The sequence below is a fragment of the Danio rerio genome, chromosome 21 (assembly GCF_052040795.2).
Source record: "Danio rerio strain M-AB ecotype USA chromosome 21, GRCz13ab, whole genome shotgun sequence".
Lineage (NCBI taxonomy): Eukaryota > Metazoa > Chordata > Actinopteri > Cypriniformes > Danionidae > Danio > Danio rerio.
Window position 1 is genome coordinate 12,499,991 of NC_141041.1, and position 19,812 is coordinate 12,519,802.

The following is a 19,812-nucleotide window of genomic DNA, read 5'->3' on the forward strand; positions in this document are numbered from 1 at the left end:
CAAGGGATAGCAGACACCCACGCTGTATAAGGCAAATCACGTATTTACAGTAAGTGTGGGCAACAGTTTTCATCCAAATCAAAATAAAGGCATGCTATTTAGAAAAAGGGCTAGTTTTTGAAAGAGTACACAACAGGCATGACACTGCATTTCTGCTTAAGAGTTTTGGCTGTAGAAAATGACATGCATCTTTAAGATTAAGGCTATCTATGACTGCCACTGCATCAAACAGAGTATATCAGAAAAAAAGTGTTTGCGATGTGCAGTGAAAAACATGTTAGATAAACACCTGGCATTTAGTTACGACAAGGAAATCTGCAAAATGATGAAGGGCCAGATTTTTTTTAAAGATACATTTTTTGAACATACCACCGTTTGCACGGTGCCAAAAGAATGTGGAGCACATTTTTGACAAATTAGACATACAATATAGACAATAAAGTCAACATGAAAATGATTAACATAAAAAATACATGAACAAACATGAAATTCTACATTAAACACAAATATAGAGTGATTTAATGATAAAACAAAGGAAAGATAGAATGAAAGAAACAACATATAGATAGGCAGACAGATTACTACTAACTACTATAGCTGTGAATGGATGGATGAATGGTCACACAGACAGATAACTACTATAGCTGTTTAGATGACAGACAGACGGACAGACAGAATGACAGTCAGAAAGACAGAGAGCAAGTTTAAATGACAGACATACATACACAGACAGACAGACAGACAGACAGACAGACAGACAGAAAGACAAACAGACAAACAGAGCAAGTTTTAATGACAGACAGACACAGACAGACAACTACTATAGCTGTTTAGATGACAGACAGACGGACAGACAGAAAGACAGTCAGAAAGACAGACAGACAGAAAGACAGAGAGCAAGTTTAAATGGCAGACATACATATACAGACAGACATACAGACAGACAGACAGACAAACAGAGCAAGTTTTAATGACAGACAGACACAGACAGACAACTACTATAGCTGTTTGGATGGACGGACGGACGGACGGACAGAGAGAGAGAGAGAGAGAGAGAGAGAGAGACAGACAGACAGACAGACAGACAGACAGACAGACAGACAGACAGACAGACAGACAGACAGACAGACAGACAGACAGACAGACAGACAGACAGACAGATAGATAGATAGATAGATAGATAGATAGATAGATAGATAGATAGATAGATAGATAGATAGATAGATAGATGAATAGATAGATGAATATACAGACAAACAGACAACAACTATGGGTGGATGGATGGATGGATGGATGGATGGATGGATGGATGGATGGATGGACGGAAGGACGGACGGACGGACGGACAGAGATACTGATCTACTGTGATACTACAGGTGTGTTCTGCATTGTTACCATGCTCATTATTGGAAATCTCTGGGGCTCGACTTACTCATGTCGTAAAAATGCTGCCAGAAGGCTTCCATCCAGTTATGCGTGTCTTCAGATGTGGCTGTGACAATAGTGTATGTGGTTTCACCATCGCACTGGCTGGTTATGGAAATACTCTGAGCATGCAGAGCCGGGTCTCTCTCAGTGGCACGCACACGGGTTTCCTACGAGTCATAAATAACAACAATGCATTTGATGGTAAACAGTAAGTAGCTTAGTAAACAACTTAGAAAACTATGCTGTTGAACATAAGCCTGAAAGACATGTGCAGCTCGTTTCACATGTTTTGTGCTGGAATACACATACAGTACTGTAGGACATAAACAAAACAGAGGCATCTATTGGTGACTAGATGCAACTACAACTACTGTGATATTACATGCATAATCCTCACCTTATTAATGGGAATATTAAACACCAGCGTCTCTAAAGAGTCTGTTTCTTCTTGCTGCTGGTAACACTTTAAAAATGACCCACTCAGGACACCGTAGGCATCTCTCCAGTCCTCAGGATTGCTTTCTGACTTGGGTACAAAAGCAGTGGAAAGTGGAATGAATGCAGTATATGGTTTAAGGTGATTTTAATGTTCCTGGAACAAACTTTGAAATCAACCAATCACATTTAAGGGTTTGCAGATTCTGTAAAAGGGGACCTGCTATGCATAAATCCCTTTTTAAGGTGTTTAAACACAGTTGTGTGAATTAAGCCAGATTCTAATAGAAGAAATTCATTAAAATCTCATTTTTATAATCACACATCAGAAAAGCAGTCCACAGAAACATTTTGATTGACATTCTCCCAATGTATGCATCATCATAAGAGGAAAGCCATGTGCATTAGTAATAATCTTTTTCTCATTAGCATAGACAGCCCTGAGTAAGAAGCTACTGTTGCCATAATGCACATAGATGCTTGTAGCTCCGCCTTCTTTTAAAAAGAGGGCGTGGGAGTGCAATCTCATTTGAATTTAAAGTGACAGTCACCAAAACGTCACCTTTACAGCTGGACCTTCACATATACACTCTAGATGTCATTTTCAGTGAGTGGGGAAAGGATTTTTTAATTAATTAATTATTGATAAAATTTAACAAAAGGAGAACAAAAAAAAAAAACCCAGATGGATTAACAAAACAAATAAACTGGGCTGGTATGGAAGAGCAGGGCTGGACAGAGCTGGACACGACAGGACAACATACAACAACGAACTGTCACAGTATAGCAGACAATAGGAGACTATAAAGAGAAAGAATTAACAAACAAACAGGTGAACAGGATAAAGCAATAATGGGTTAAAAAGGGAAACGGGACTAGACAATAGACAGGAAAGCACATGACAAAGAAACAACACAAGTGATGTGCTCATGTAAAACTGGACTAGAACAACTCATTAACCGCATATTCACATGCAACAAAACGCTAAAGCATGCGGCGCATGTAAACATAAACCATGAACTAAACACAACACCAACAGAAGACTGAACGCAAGACACAAGTACACAATAAATGAAAAACATTCATCGTGCACTCATAAATGCAATGTGCATGTTTCATCCCAGCGCCAACTGAAACCAACAAGACTGAGACGCTGAGAATGAAACAGCATGTTGCAGACAGAACAAACACAAACACTAGGACAAGAGCGCGCATCCTGAGCACACACAGAACTTGTGGCCCACATCAAGACGGCGCTCATTGGAAAACTGGAGTCGAGCACAACACACGACAGGACAGGACTAGTGACTAGTGTCTGGACTCTGCCACCAAAACAAGAACTGACAAGACCTGGCAGAATCCTGATACTAGGGACATATTCAACATCTTGTAAAAAGTGTCATAATAGGTCCTCTTTAAGTTCGAGCATGAAATCAGAGGTGCTTCGTCACTGTTATTATTCATTTTTTCCCTCTAATTTCAGAAAATAGGGATTAGAGCAGGGTCATTTCAGGATCAACAAAAATGATGACTCAGGATTACATATAATTCTACAATATCAGAACATGAATGAATGAATGAACAAGGAATTGACCTATTGGTAAGCCCCTCTGCTTAAACACAGATGAGCCAAGGAAAAGCTCAGATTCATTTGCATGATGACCAGAATTCTGATGTCTTTAAGTCTCACCGCCATAAAGAAACATTGAAAATGTTTGGATTGATATCTTTTATGACACAAACTTCATAAGTGATGTGCCTGGAGTATTTATAACACTGATTCCAGGTATCCTGAGATAATAGGCAATTGAATGTATTTTATTCTTTTCCCTAAACTAAGACTAAACAAAGACTATAGAATACACAGGACACGTCACTCGTAGATTTGAAGGGGGAAAAGTGTAACAATCAATTTGGCGAATGAAGCTCCGCCTTCTAGTACAGGAGCCTATCATAAATTGCTATCCACTTGTTAAGTGTGATTACACGCGAAGCGGCTTCCGGGTCCAAGCGCTCTATTTAACTGAATGGGGAGACTCATGAAATGGTAATAATAAACGTTTACAAAGCGATTTAGTGCTTTCGAAAATCACGATCGCAGTATATATGTCCATGTCTAATATCTGATGGCCAGAAAGTGATTAACTTTTTTATAAATTGTTCAATTTTTGACATTTGTTATGCAGCAAGCCCAGAGATTGTTGTGTACACTATGATTTTATATAAAACTAACTTTAATGTGTAATAGGAATAAAACGTGATCATAAACGAATGATTTCTCCACTCAAATGAATGGCGGCTTGGACCCGGAAACAGTATAACATACGTCACAAACACGTCACCACTTAACAAGCGGATAGACTGAGGATTCTCTGGGGGAGGGGCTCGGACTAGACGTGAGTTTCTGCAGATTTTGTGATTTGAACGTTTAGAAATGAAACTAAAGACACAGCTGTTGTTTAGTTTTATTGGTGATTCCTAATATCAAATTCATTCCTAAGCTTTTTTGAAGAATTTGTTGCTTCCCCATTCAAACTGAATGCCCGAGCATACTGCCTGAGTGGTGTTTCAAAGATGACCACAGAGTAAAATGACATGCCTTAAAGGGACTTTAGACTAAGTTTACTGTACTTCCAGAAGATAAACAAAGATTTGTTCTAAGGTACAGTAAGCCAAACAAACAACAATGCTAATGTCACCTAAAGCAATTTAACTGTAATAGCAACACAGCCTCTGCCTCAGGTAAATTACATATCACTAATGTTAGCTAGCTCAATCCAGTGTTAGCTACAGTTAACTGCCACTAGCAGTTAGTTTATTGTAAATACAGTAAAAACAGTGTTGATTCTGGATGTTTTCATCTGCAATTGTGATGACGGAAACAAACAATTCTTAAAGATGTTTAAAAGGCATCTAGCAGATGTCCAAACATAGACGTCTTTTCTAAAACAAAGCTAAATTTGGGCTGTCAGTGGAAAATATAGACGTCTAACAATAGTCCAAAAATAGACTAGTTATCAGATCCACAGTTTTAACAGACTTCACACGTGCCATCATTCCTTCCAGTGTATCCGATGACTAGTCTATTTTTGGACTACTGTTACACATCTATTAGATTTTAGCCACAATTAGCCCCGTTTTAGCCTGGACATCTATGTTTTGATGTCTATTAGACATCTTTTAAATGGACACAAAAAATGCTTGGGATGAGGCTTCTACAGTAAAAAAAAACTATTACTGCTTGTTCAAACTACCGTTTAAAATGAGCTGAAACAACACGATTCTTGTAATTTCTTTAGCCAGTTTATTTGTTTTATGTTCAGTCCACTTAAATTTGTAAACCAGAAGGTTAACTAAAGCATTTTCTGTTGGGACAAAATAAGGGAATTGTGTTGGTCCAACTACAGGTAAGGGGATTTGTAGTTCCCAGCATGCTGTGAGTGGGACTGAATTAACAGAAGGAAAAGATGACAATAAAAGTAATTTTAAGTGTTTAAACTTAATAGAAAGACTTGTTAGAGTTTAATCTTCACGTTAGTTCAAAGATTTAGAAGAGTTTCATGTAATGCTTTGAGTTTTAAGATTACCACCTTGCAGAAGTGCCCATGTTTTGGGTGTTGGCAGTTTATTAGCAAAAATGCAGTTTGTTGCTTTGCACAGTGAACAATAACTCTCCTACAATTAGTCCAATTAGGTCTCAATCAACTGTATATGTAACTCATGAAATATGCTTAAAATGGCTCTTTTAGTTCATTTAGGATCAAGAGACTTTGAAATGTGCGACACATAGACATGCATGATATTATCAGACCTTTGAGTTTAAGTTAAACACAATACAAATGTATTGAAACTTTTATTTGATAAATCAAGTTGGACCAACTCAATTGTATTTAATTGTGTAAATAGTTTTGGTGCTAAACAAATCTATTGAATGGAAATCCTGCCCTCAATTAAACTCATGAAATGTTCATGAAATGAGTTATTTTTTTAAATGTATCTTTTGCACTATGATCTGTTCAACTTCTAAATTAATCTTGTCATCCACATTTTTTGTTTGAAATGTTTGATGTATTGCATCACTCCATAGTCTATGCTCTTTGACGAATGCAACAAAGTGTATGAAAATTATCTTGGGACTTTACACACTCACTGTCATTTCAAGACAGTTAGCTATTTTTTCTTTTTTTTTTTAGAGTTACTAACATAACCAAGGGCTCGAGGCTTACAGATATGTCAACTGGAAAATAGTATAAAAATGCTGTAATAAATCATCATTTACAAACCCGAATTCTGAGCTGTCCACACATGACATTTTGAATCATACAGAGAGGCTGAGCAACCAGACGACAGCACATATTTCCATAGAGCGGCAACCAGAATGAAGACTCCTCTAAAACACAGATCAAAAAGAGATTTTTAATTGTAGTTTGAAACACTGAATAGTTTCCATGACCATTAAAAGGTGCTGAATGTGTGATTTTCTCACCAGTGTCTGCTATTGTCAGGTCGTGTGTTCGGAAAGAGCTCTGCACATGGCTCAGGCTCAGAGTGGTGTGGGCCAGGAGATGATATTTCGGACCCCTGAAGACAAGAGATGACATTAAAGATTCTGTGAAATTTTTTTCAATGAGCATTTTCATTTTATTTATATGTTTGACGTAATCGTAGCTGAAACATGAAGAGAGAGCAGAACATAGAGTAGCTACTCTCCTTTATTTAAAAAGCAGCTAGAAGTGTTTTTTTTATCACAGCTCTGCCAGTGAGAGTGTTTGAGCTGAAGCGCATCAAATGAAAACCAAATTACAAGCTTTTTGAAGGGTGCGAGACATGTCAGATACACTGGAGAGCATTTGATTGGTCAAGATTTGATGAGAAACTGAAGTATGAGGTGATATAAAAAAAAATGTATCTATTTAGGCGGAAGTGACAAACTTTGGATGTTTATATCAGGATTATATCTTCTAAATGCGAACTTCATCACCATTTAGAGCAGACCAGTGTACACTGTAGATATCCTTAAAAAGAGCATATTGATATTAAAGGGAACCTATGGAGAAAAATATACTTTTTAAGCTGTTTGGACAGACATATGTGCAGGTATACTGTATAGACCGTCATATTGGGGTGATATAAACACACAAGCATATAGTGCTTTTTTTTTTTTTAATTTAACAACATAAAAATGGTGGACCAATTAGAGCGGTTTTTAGATTGACCGCAACTTGACGTAGGAATGTGGTTCCCCCGTCCACCAATACTGATTGCCAGGCGCACATAACCATATCCTCAGTTTGTCGTTTCAGTCCGCCATTTTCTTTTATTTCTTTTATTTTTTTAGGGGTTTTCACCTTTATTGTATAGGACAGTAGAAAGTATTGACAGGAAAGCATGGGAAGCAGAGAGAGGGGAAGCATCGGCATAGGACCATGAGGCGGGAATCGAACTCGGGTCGCCGTGAGCACCGGAGTGCATGTGTCGACGCACAAACCACTACACCACTGGGGTCGACCAGTCCGCCATTTTCAGCGTGTGAGTCAAAGCAATGTCACCAAAGAAACACCCTTGCTCTATTTTTAGATGCAAGGCTCATTGGGCTCAACACAAGATCAACATTCACCACATGATCACTCTCATCTGCTCCATTGTTTGTAACTTTACGTGGGTTTGCAAACATGTGTACTTTTCATTGCGTCTTCCATAAACTTCAGCGGTTTGCATTTCTTGGCGTCACAGAATCTCCCTGTGATCTTAACTAGGTGCAACTGGAAAGTGCGCGTGTGTTGCCTCACATGCGCGTCCCTCCATTGGAAATAAATTAATGAATTTGCCTGCAGGTCGCACACCAGAAGTGCCGCTCGGCGGCACATAACGCCATGCATATTAGAATTCTAAACATAGGTTTCTATCAGGGTACACACAATGATGCCTCAAGTCGGCAGCTGTCTGCGGCGCCAGGCCACGACTCAGGACACTGTTCATATTTCTGCCGCACCACAGAGCGCCATCTGAATAGTTTCATTTTAAAAAGCATGCGAATGTGCGCGTCTGGTTGGCCATGTCGGGGCTGTGAGCGGCGCATCCGGTGACTCAGTCAAAGTAAATTCAGTGTGCGTGGGTATTAGTCTTGGTGTACAAGCTCGGAATTTTAAACTAATACACATTTGGCTGTAAAACTATACAAAGACACAAATGATCGTGTACTCTGTGCTTGAACTGTGTCCCAGTTGTACATGTACGACTGAATGCTGGTCCTTCTCACTCATGTTGCTTCTGTCTGTCTGCCTGTCTGTTGCCAACCACAAAGCAGGGGAGCTCTTGGCTCCGCCCCCTTGTTAAGTTGGACGGGAAGTCAAAACTAATTTTCATGTGAAGCAACACACCCCTAAAAAAAAAAAAGTCTGAATTGTGTTTTGAACTGAACTTAAACTTGCACACTCAGAAAAAACAGAATATTAATAATAAATCTTAGAAAAGGGCTAAACTAGGTGCCCTTTAACATCTAAAAAAATTATATTTTAACTTCACAGGACCTTTAAGGGTCTCTGTGTGCAAAGTTGCATTGACTGAAGATTGTTTGAAATGCAAAACAACAAAAAAATTGACGTGGTTTAAAAACTTTTAGGACTGACAAAAAGTGTTTGTCTTTGAACTTGAGATGATTTATTGTTCTCAAGCATTTTATATATTTATACATATACAACAGATCTGTCTGGTTCTCAAATCTGATTGACTGATAGATGTGCAATATTCTGAAAGTGCGGAACATTTATAAATCACGCTATTCGCACGTAAATAGCAACGTAAACATTTGAGTTTACTCTCTTCATTCCCGCTTCCAGATCTGTGAGCTCATAAACTCCTCCAGAAACTGAACCTGGATGACGGAGGTTTTCTGACTGATCCGAGCCCAGTTTGATGAACTTTTTTTTGAACGAGCAATTTGCGCAAAACACGCAAAACGCTCAAATCGCGCTGCGCCATTCAAGCCATTCACGTGTATTGCGCCGCAGGATGTCTAATCGCCAGTTTGCATTGATTTAACATGTAAATCACTCACGATTGATGCGCGTTCCGCATCTGGTGTGAATGCAGCATAAGGCAGGTAAGTGACATTTAAGTCGATTTCTCTCTTTTGTATGTTGTAGTGCTGTATTTACATCATAGTAATTTGCTAGTGTTTGCTTTGCTTTGGGGTTTTTTCAGGGTTAATATCAGCAAAGAAATACTGGGGAATCTCTGTACACTGATGGCATATCATGCCGTTCAGCCTTATAATCTTAAAATGTCAGCAAAATCACCTGTTTTGTCATCACTTTAGACATTATGCTAGGGAATCATTCAAACACCAGCAATAAAGTGACGTTTGTGAAGTAGCAACAGTTTCTGCTGTTCTGTCGTCAGCTACAAATGAGAACGAATGGCGGAAGAAAGTAGCTTCTTAGACAAAAGAGTTTTTGAGATTCTCTGTGTTTGATTGACACTATGCCATCGAATTGTTGTATATTAAAAACAATATCACACTCGTAATAGTGCGATATGGCTGTATATCATGCATGGAGATACACAAAGGCACTCGGCCTGTGGCCTCAAGCCAATGCACGACTCCCACCAGTGTCGATATGCAGCCATATCACACTGCTACTCGTATGATATTGCTCATTTACAATATATATATATATATATATATATAAAGTATGCTATATTAGAATATTATTATAAAGTACATTTTTAATTAAATATTTTATTATAAACTATTTTATTTTATTTATTCAATTTTTTTAGACAACAGCTAACTAAATCAACCCCTAAACATGACTAAATGAATGAACATGAAGTTGTTATTATTATTAAGTCTAAATATCAAATATTTTTTGTACAAAAATGTGTAATAAACACCATTTTACATAAGTGTAAATATTTTACATTTAAAAATCATTGAAAATTAATCAAAAACTGCTTTATTCTTCTGACAAAAAGCTAAATATACATGTTAATGATAAAAAAGACAAAGAAAATATTATACGAAAACCCCCCAGACAAAAAATTCAACTCCAAAACATTTAACTAGTTTCAATATTCACCCTAGACTCTGCTTTTCTTGGCCCTGCTCTCAGACAGAGCGAGTGCTTTGAAAATAAACATCTGAAGGTGTGTCTGTCTGCTCTGACACTCAATTCTCATGCGTTTATCTCATGTTTGTCAACTGGTTTCGAGTGGTAGACAACTTTGAACACTTTCCCAGTGTTGTGTATCTGTGTTTGCATAGATACGGTGTGCTGTATGAGACATGTAAGTAATGACACATGTATATATTGTTTTTAGCTTACCGCAAAGAGAGCGCAGGCGGCAGAACTGGAGATTCTCCTCCAGGTGAACTGCTGCCTCCTGCTGATCCAGATGTGCTGCTGGAAGCTGAGGAGAGCCTCTTAGTGGAGGAGCTTGAGCTTCCCAACCGGCTGAGCCTTCGTGAGGAGAAACCCACATTGAAGTCCTCCTCCACACAGCAGCTGTAGAGCTCCACCCGCAGGCTGAATGTTGGAGGTGCATCAGAGCTGAAACAACATGCAACAACAAAAACTGCTTTACTGTATTAGATATGAAGGTTATCAAATGTCATTATTAGAATGCAAGCAAAGAAAGTCTAATTAAAAATTGAATAAATAAAAATCTAAAATAAATTCTGTCATGTGCTTGTCATTCACTTTTTTCTGTTGAACACAAAAAAGAAGATTGTTTGAAAAATGTTAGATACCATTGACCTGTTTGTTTTTCCTATTATGGATGCAAATGGATACCAAATTTCTTTCAGAATATCTTCTTCTGTGTTCAAGAGAAAAAAAAAAGTAATAAAAGGTTTGAAACCACCCCGAGGGCCAGTACATGATGATTAGATTTTATCTTAATGTGTGAATAAAATCCTGATATTATTCCAGGAGAAAACTTTTTTTTAAATATTCATCAATACATTGTTTGAGTGTAATAATAATTTATCTTTAAAATAGTTAGGTAATACTAATGGAAAAGGTTAAATTATTTATTCACAAAAAAATAATTATATAAGTCATATATATTAACACAAATCACATAAATTTAAATGTTTTAAAACATGAAACACTTTGGGAAAAACTTACCCAGATAACTAAAAGTAATGCAAAAAATAAATTAATAGCTTATCTTAAATAGTATAATATTAAATGACTCAAATTGAGAAAACAAAACAAACAAAAAAAGCCACAAAGGATTAAATATATAAATACATATATACACACACACACACGCACGCACACACATACATATATATATATATATATATATACACATATATATATATATATATATATATATATATATATATATATATATATATATATATATATATATATATATATATATATATATATATGCATGTATGTATATATATATATATATATATATATATATATATATATATATATATATATATATATATATATACATACATGCATATATATATATATATATATATATATATATATATATATATATATATATATATATACATACATGCATATATATATATATATATATATATATATATATATATATATATATATATATTTATTTATTAATATATATATAATCCTTTTTGGCATAGATTCATCTACTGGAAATATTCCTCTGAGATTTTGGACCATATCAACATGATAGTATCACACAGTTGCTGCAGATTTGACAGCTGCACATCTATAATGAGAATCTCCCGTTCCACCACATCCTAAAGGTGCTCTATTGGATTGAGATCTGGTAACTGTGGAGGCCATTTGAGTACAGTGAACTCATTGACATGTTCAAGAAACCAGTCAGAGATGATTCCCGCTTTTTTGACATGGTGCGTTATCCTTCTGGAAGTAGCCATCAGAAGATGTGATCAAAATGGGATGTACATGGTCAGCAACAATACTCAGGTAGGCTATGGGGTTGACACAATGCTCAATTGGTACTAATAAGCTCAAAGTGTGCCAAGAAAATATCCCCCACACCTTTACACCAACACCACCAGTTTGAACCATTGATACAAGGCAGGATGTATCCATGCTTTCATGTAGTTGATGCCAATTTCTGACCATACCATCCGAATGTTGCAGCAGAAATCGGGACTCATCAAACCAGGCAACGTTTTTCCAGTCTTCTATTGTCCAATTTTGGTGAGCCTGTGTGAATTATAGCCTCACAGTTTCCTGTTCTTAGCTGACAGGAGTGGCATCCGGTATGGTCTTCTGCTTCTGTAGCCCATCAGCCTCAAGGTTAGAAGTGTTGTGTGTTCACAGATGCTCTTCTGCATAACTCAGTTGTAATGAGTGGTTATTTGAGTTATTGTTGCCTTTCTATCAGCTCGAACAAGTCTGGCAATTCTCCCCTGACATCAACAAGGCATTTGCGCCCACAGAATTGCTCACTGCATATTTTCTCTTTTTCTGACCATTCTCTGTAAACCCTAGAGATTATTGTGCGTGAAAATTCCAGTAGATCAGCAGTTTTTGAAATACTCAGACCAGCCCGTCTGGCACTAACAATCATTCTTGAATAGCAGCAGATCATCTTGACCATGTCTACATGATATATCATGATATATATATATGTATGTATATATATATACGTTTATATATATATATATATATATATATATATATATATATATATATATATATATATATATGTATATATATATATATATATATGTATATATATATATATATATATATGTATATATATATATATATATATATATATATATATGTATATATATATATATATATATGTATATATATATATATATATATATGTATATATATATATATATATATATATATATATATATATATATATATATATATATATATACATCGTTCACACACACACACACACACACACACACACACACACACACACACACACACACACACACACACACACACAGACAAACACCACACACACACACACACACACACACACACACACACACACACACACACACACACACACACACACACACACACACACACACACACACACACACTTGGTCAAAATTATTAGCCCCCTTATTTATTTTTTCCCTAATTTCTGTTTAACGGAAAGAAGAGTTGTTTTCAACAATATTCTAATCAAAATAGTTTTAATAACTCATTTCTAATGACTGATTTATTTTTTCTTTGCTCTGATGACAGTTAATAATATTTGACAAGATAATTTTCAAGACATTTCTGTACAGCTTAAAGTGACATTTAAAGGCTTAACTAGGTTAATTAGGTTAACTAGGCACATTAGAGTAATTAGGCAAGTTATTGTAAAACAATGGTTTGTTCTGTAGACTATAAAAAATTAAAGGGGCTAATAATTTTGACCTTAAAATGGTTTTTAAAAAATCTGCTTTTATTCTAGCTGAAAAAAAACAAATAAGACTTTCTTGTTATCTTCCTAATAATTCTGACTTCATCTGTATATATATTCATATATATACTGTATACACACACACACACACACACACACACATATATATATATATATATATATATATATATATATATATATATATATATATATATATATATATATATATATATATATATATATATATACATACTGTATACACACATATATATACTGTATACACATATTTTTTTTCCTTTTTTTTTCTTAAGAAGTGAGAAAAAAAGGGAAAAAATGTAATAAAATCAACAGATTATTCATTCTTTTCTTTTCTTTTCTTTTCGAAAGAAATAATAGGAAGTACAATGAGGAGTATCTCACAATATGACAGGTTCTTCAAAACAGACATCAGTGAGGGTCCGGTCCACTATTACAAGCTCAGTATCATAAATCTCAGTCCCGACCTGCAGCAAACAGAACACAGCACAGCGGTGCAGCTCTGAACAGAGGAGGAGGGAGAAAAATCAGTGAATAAAACAACAACAAAATGACTTGATGTGGCCATATGTTCAAACAACTCACCTCCTTTATTTTTGAAATATTCAGAGTCTTTCCACATGAGAGGAATCCGAATATCTAAGGGTAATCAAAGTCTATTAAAATTAAAAGTCTATTAAAGTGTATTAAAATGCAGAAGCCAATCAAATCAATAAGACAAAATCGGATGTCTTTCCTCACCTGAAATGGCCAGTTTTGCTGTACAAGGTAATCGATCATCAACACAGCCTCCATCAGATGACCTGAAAGCATTCAATCAATACAACAAGGCATCAGGTTTGGACATATTGAGGAAATATTCCACAACAAAACTTCTAATACTGTATACACATCATAACTATGTTATACCTTCCTTTATTATTAATATCTATAAGCTCAGAGAAGTATTTAATGCTGCTGTGGCGAGTGTGTCAGGGCTGTATGCAGTACCTGCGTCCGGCTCTCAGCATGGCCTGCTCCTCCTTCATGCGCTGCAGTCTCGTCATGAGGGCCAGGATGCGGCTGTTGGACGTCAGGAGAGTCTTGGAAGCTTCCAGAGCCTGATCTCTCTGAGAACAAGCAGCCAACAGCTTACAGGCCCCTTCCCTGATCCGCACTTCCCTTTCGATCCGCTGTTGAACCTCACTGTCCTGCAGAGAGACGGAGAAACCTCAGTCCATAAATTCAGGAATGATTCACAGAATGTCATTTAAAGTATATATGAAATCAAACATTTGGAGTGTTTATTTCATTAGCACACATTCTTCTTCTTTATTATTATTCTTTTAACATTCTGTGCAAGTAAAAAAAAAAGTTTTTTACGTTAATCTTCAATCAAAATCAGATAATTTCCTTCCAAATTTAGGGCGTTTGGTTCTTCGGTTGACGTCAGTTTGACGCTTCAGTCACAATATTCTTAACCACGCCCCTCTTACCGTTAGTTTGCTATGAAGGAATGATGCATAAAACTAAAGCCCCGCCCCTACTCAATATTCTGCCTCAGCTGGAAGTACATCAACATACTGGAATAAAAGTCTCAGCAACTTCCGGATCATGCAGACTTTAATTGTGCAAAAAATGTTGGAAAATACAGCCATTGACTTAGATTGGATTACATTGTTGTAAGGATGTCAATATGGAGAGAGAAACCTGCAAAAACAAAAAATTAATTAATAAACAAACAAACAAACAAACAATCGAATGAATGAATGAATGAATAAATAAATAATAGTGTGGGCAGATAAAGTACATGATTGTTGAGGGGGGGGCTAAACAGAAAGACCCCCCCCCCCCCCCAACATTTATTAGTTTTTGAACATAGTTCCATATTTACTTTTAATCAGCTCAACATGCTAATAAGAGGGTGTCTATCAATCATCAGAGAACCATCTCTGCCATCATTGCTTGGTTAATTATTTTGATTGGCTTCTGTTGATTGAATGAGATCCTTTCTGAAGATGAGGAAAATACAGAACTACGTTCAAAACTGAAGAAATATTCATCACTTCTACTTTCAACTTTCAGTTCAGGTGTTACTTATTCCCCCCAACATCTGTGTAATTTATGTAATTATTTATCTGCCCAAACTAAAAATTGAATAGATCAAATGCAAAAACCTCTAAGTGCAATCTGAAATTTCCACTGAAAATGAATATTTTTCCCAGCCTCCTTTGTTTACATTGAGACATTTCACTTTAAAGACCAGGAAAAGACTTATTCTTTGCCATAAAAAATATAATACTGAAAATACACATAGGAGCCTGATTAAAAAATACTCATTTTAGAAGAAAACTTCAGAAGGCATTTAGAGATTTTTAATATATTCATTCATGCAAGAATTTGTGGATTTTTAAACATATTTATTTGCGTATGTATTTATTCATTGTTTTATTTATGCAGAAATTTGTGGATTTATTTACTAATTTAGATGTTGTATTCAACAGAAATGAAAAAAATTCATAAAAGTTTTAAACCAGTTCAGTGTGAGCAAAAGGTGAGGATTATTTATTTTTAGGTGAACAAGATGTGACAGGCAAAGTGTGCAATATTTAATGACAATTTTCTCGAGTGGTTCTAAACTTGTAAAAATGTCTTGCTTCTGTTGAACACAAAATAAGATTGTTTGAAGATTGTTAGCCATTGACATCTATATAGGAACAAAAAATACTATGCAAGTCAATGGCTTTTTTCCCAACATCCTTCAGTATCTTCCTAATTGTGTTTAACAGAAAAAACTCAAACAACAAGTAAAAGATGGATACATTATGGGGACCTGTTATTTTGGTGAACTATTCCTTTAAATGTTAAATATACAATAAATTAGAATGCAAAAAATAAATAAAGATTACGCCACTTGATGTCTAAGACTGACTTCATGAACCAGGAAATCTTTCACTGAGTTTCAGCTTGTTCCTGACTCTCATCACGTGACACTGCCATCAAAATCAAATAAGCCACGAATGCCAGACACATGTCCATTATGTTTGTCTCATGTATTTAAGTTCACTTGAGGTCAATCTTATCTTTATGCATATTTAGCTTAAGCAGAAACTTCATTCAGAGTTGTTGTTTAGTCTTAGGTATGTTAAGCCGTTTGTGTGGATTATCATGAGACCTCTTTTTACATTGGGTTCATTTTGTTACATAACCAGCTGACTTGAATTACCACACTTGTGGATTTGTGCAAAAACAAATGAAGGGTGCGTCTCAATCAGCTGCTTTATTCAGTAGTTAGGGCACTGAACAGGGAGTCTTAATCAGTGCACTGAAATATTTGCTTCCTGAAAAGTCACACAATGCACCATGAGAATCAGGGATAATCAATGCTCACTTTGCTCCCTTGAAAGAACAGTTCAGCCCAAAATGAAAATTTCCTCATCATTTATTGACACTCAAGTGGTTCTAAAACTTTCATGAATTTCTTTCTTCTATTGAACACAAAACAAGATATTCTGAAAAAAAAAAGACATGAACAAAAACATCCTATGGAAGGTCAAAGTTTACTAGGTCAAACATTCCCCAGTGTAACTATCCCTTTACAAAAAAAGTTCTAAAGTGCAGAACATGAATTATGTGAACCTGACGTTTATTTCTAAAAGAAATGTTATTTATGTACACTCACCGGCCACTTTATTAGGTACACCTGTCCAACTGCTCGTTAATGCAAACTTCTAATCAGCCAATCACATGGCAGCAACTCAATGCAATTAGTCATGTAGACATGGTCAAGATGATCTGCTGCAGTTCAAGCAGAGTATCAGAATGGGGATGAAAGGTGATTTAAGTGACTTTGAATGTGGCATGGTTGTTGGTGCCAGACATTCTAGTCTGATTATTTCAGAAAATGCTGATCTACTGGGATTTTCATGCACAACAATCTCTAGGATTTACAGAGAATGGCCTCAAAAAGATCAAATATCTAGTGAGCGGCAGGTCTATGAGCGCAAACACCTTGTTGATGCCATAGGTCTGAGGAGAATGGTCAGACTGGTTCCAGCTGATAGAAAGGCAACAGTAACTTAAAAACTTTGCCTGGTCTGACGAGTCTTGATTTCTGCTGCGACATTCAGATTGAAGGGTCAAAATTTGGCATCAACAACATGAAAGCATGGATCCATCCTGCCTTGTATCAATTGCTCAGGCTGCTGGTGGTGGTGTAATAGTGTGGGGGATGTTTTTCTTGACACACTTTGGGCCCATTATTACTAATTGAGCATTGTGTCAACGCCAGAGCCTGATATCATGTCAATTTGGACCAAAATCTCTGAGGAATAATTCCAGTACCTTGTTGAATCTATGCCACAAAGGATTAAGGCAGTTCAGAAGGAAAAAGGCCACTCCAGCCCGGTACCAGTAAGGTATACCTAATAAAGTGGCCGGTGAGTGTAGACTTCATTACATGTATGGCACTTCTGAAAGGCTGTCGAGACATCCTACAGGAAATAAAACACATGACATATGAAAGTGTCCTTAATGTTTCCCTGTTTTCTATAAAACTGAACTGAAGATATACAGTGTGTGTGATGCCATTAGCACTTAAAATTGCTTATTTCTCTGGATTTGATCAATCTTTGAGGGATAAATAAGTACATAAGTCAGCAAAATATACACTGTTCTAGCGTTTTTAATTATATTTGAATGCAAAAACATACATATTGTTCCTTTAATAGCTGTAATTCTATCTTTTGAGATTCATACCGATGTTTAACAAAACAGGCATTCAGATGAGCCACAGCCTCCTGTCTGGTCACACACACACAAACACACACTCGGCACATATGCAAAACATTCAGCCAGCAAGAAACACAAAGAGCTGAACAAAACCTTCTGTTAGTTTTTCTATTTGTGAACACATTCTGTTCATGGCCGGTGTACAGTGAGCCGGTAGAAAACCTCTTTAATCTGTCCACATCCTCTCAATGGCGTGACATAAAGAGCCCCAGTTATGTAAGAGCTAATAGAAGTTTTGAGCTTTAAGATCAACACAAATAACCGCACACTGAGGTTAATAAATAGGAAATAGTATGGCTTTGTATTGAGATATAATTGAGTTACAGTGTACATGAAATATAATGCATTTAATTCTCAATTTGCGCTGACTTTGAGATGTAACTGATTAGACAAAGATTAGATATTGTGGACAGTTTATAGGCTGTAAACTGACAGCGTTTGTGTTTCTGGTACAATCCAAGTGTAAGAAAGATTAAATTAGCATATGTCAACAAGATGATTTAAAAGCTGTTTAAAAGTTTAAATTGCCATGTTAAATTAATGCTAACAACCGGCTAATTCAGGTTTCAATTACTCTAGCAACATGTTCATTCATTAAAATGTTGCCAGCTATTTTATGCTAAAAACATGGCTAAATAACAAGTCACCATAAAGTTTGCCTTCAAATTTTATTACTTAGTTTTAAATAAACAAATCCTATCAAGGTTTAACTCTCCTGACTGATGATGTTGTGCTTTTAGTGACCATTTTGTGCAGTGCATGTTAATTCATATACTAAATACATGTTAATTCATACTACTCTCGTGCTAACAACATGCTACTTCATACTAGAAACATGTTAACAATTCATGCTAAAATTATTCCAGCAACATGATAGTTCATTAAAACGATTCTAGCGACATGCTATTTCATGCTAAATACATGCTAAATACCATGGGTTTCTCTAGTCACTATAAAATTTACCTTCAAACTTTAACATCTAGTTTTAATAAAAACCAATCCTGTCAAGCGTGAACACTCCTAAATGACTGATCTTATGTTTTTAGTGGCCATTTTGTGCATTAATTCATATACAACACATGTTAATTCATAATAGAATCATGCTAATTCATGCTAAAATTATTCTAGCAACATGACAGTTCATTAAAATGAAGTTAATAACATGCTTTTTGAAGCTAAACACATGGCTAAATAACATGGGTTTTTCACGTCACCATGAAGTTTGCCTTCAAACTTTAACATCTAGTTGTAATTGAGCCAATCTGGTCAAGTGTGAACACTGTCCTAAATGACTGATGTTATGCTTTTAGAGCCCATTTTGCTAAAAACATGCTTATTCATGTTAAAACTATTCTGTCAACATGATAAAACGATGCTAGCTACATGCTACTTCAAGCTAAAAACGTGGCCAAATAACATGGGATTCTATAAAGTGTGCCTTCAAACTTTTAATAGAACCAATACTGTCAAGCACAAACACTCTCCTAAATGACTGAAATTATGCTTTTAGTGGCCATTTTGTGCTGTGCATGTTAATTCATACCAGAATCGTGCTAACAACATGCAAATTCATACTAGAAACAAGTTAACGGGATGCTAATTCATGTTAAAATTATTCTGGCAACATGATAATTCATGTTAAAACGATGCAAGCAACATGCTATTATAACAAAATAACATGAGTTTCTCAAGTCACTATACTTTTTGCCTTCAAGCTGTAACAATAGTTTTAATTAAACCAATCCAGTCAAGCATAAACACTCTCCTAAATGACTG

At 35.8% G+C, this 19,812-nt stretch overlaps 1 protein-coding gene across 1 annotated transcript in view; it reads right to left on the reverse strand.

Annotated features, from left to right (window-relative positions):
- Positions 1-19,812, reverse strand: part of rtknb (rhotekin b) — a 71,424-nt gene that overhangs the window by 47,455 nt on the left and 4,157 nt on the right. The window contains 9 exon segments of the mRNA NM_001328566.1: positions 1,433-1,595; positions 1,826-1,954; positions 6,147-6,253; positions 6,350-6,444; positions 10,191-10,415; positions 13,651-13,768; positions 13,852-13,905; positions 14,008-14,069; positions 14,257-14,456. Of these exon segments, the coding sequence (NP_001315495.1) occupies positions 1,433-1,595; positions 1,826-1,954; positions 6,147-6,253; positions 6,350-6,444; positions 10,191-10,415; positions 13,651-13,768; positions 13,852-13,905; positions 14,008-14,069; positions 14,257-14,456 (1,153 nt within the window).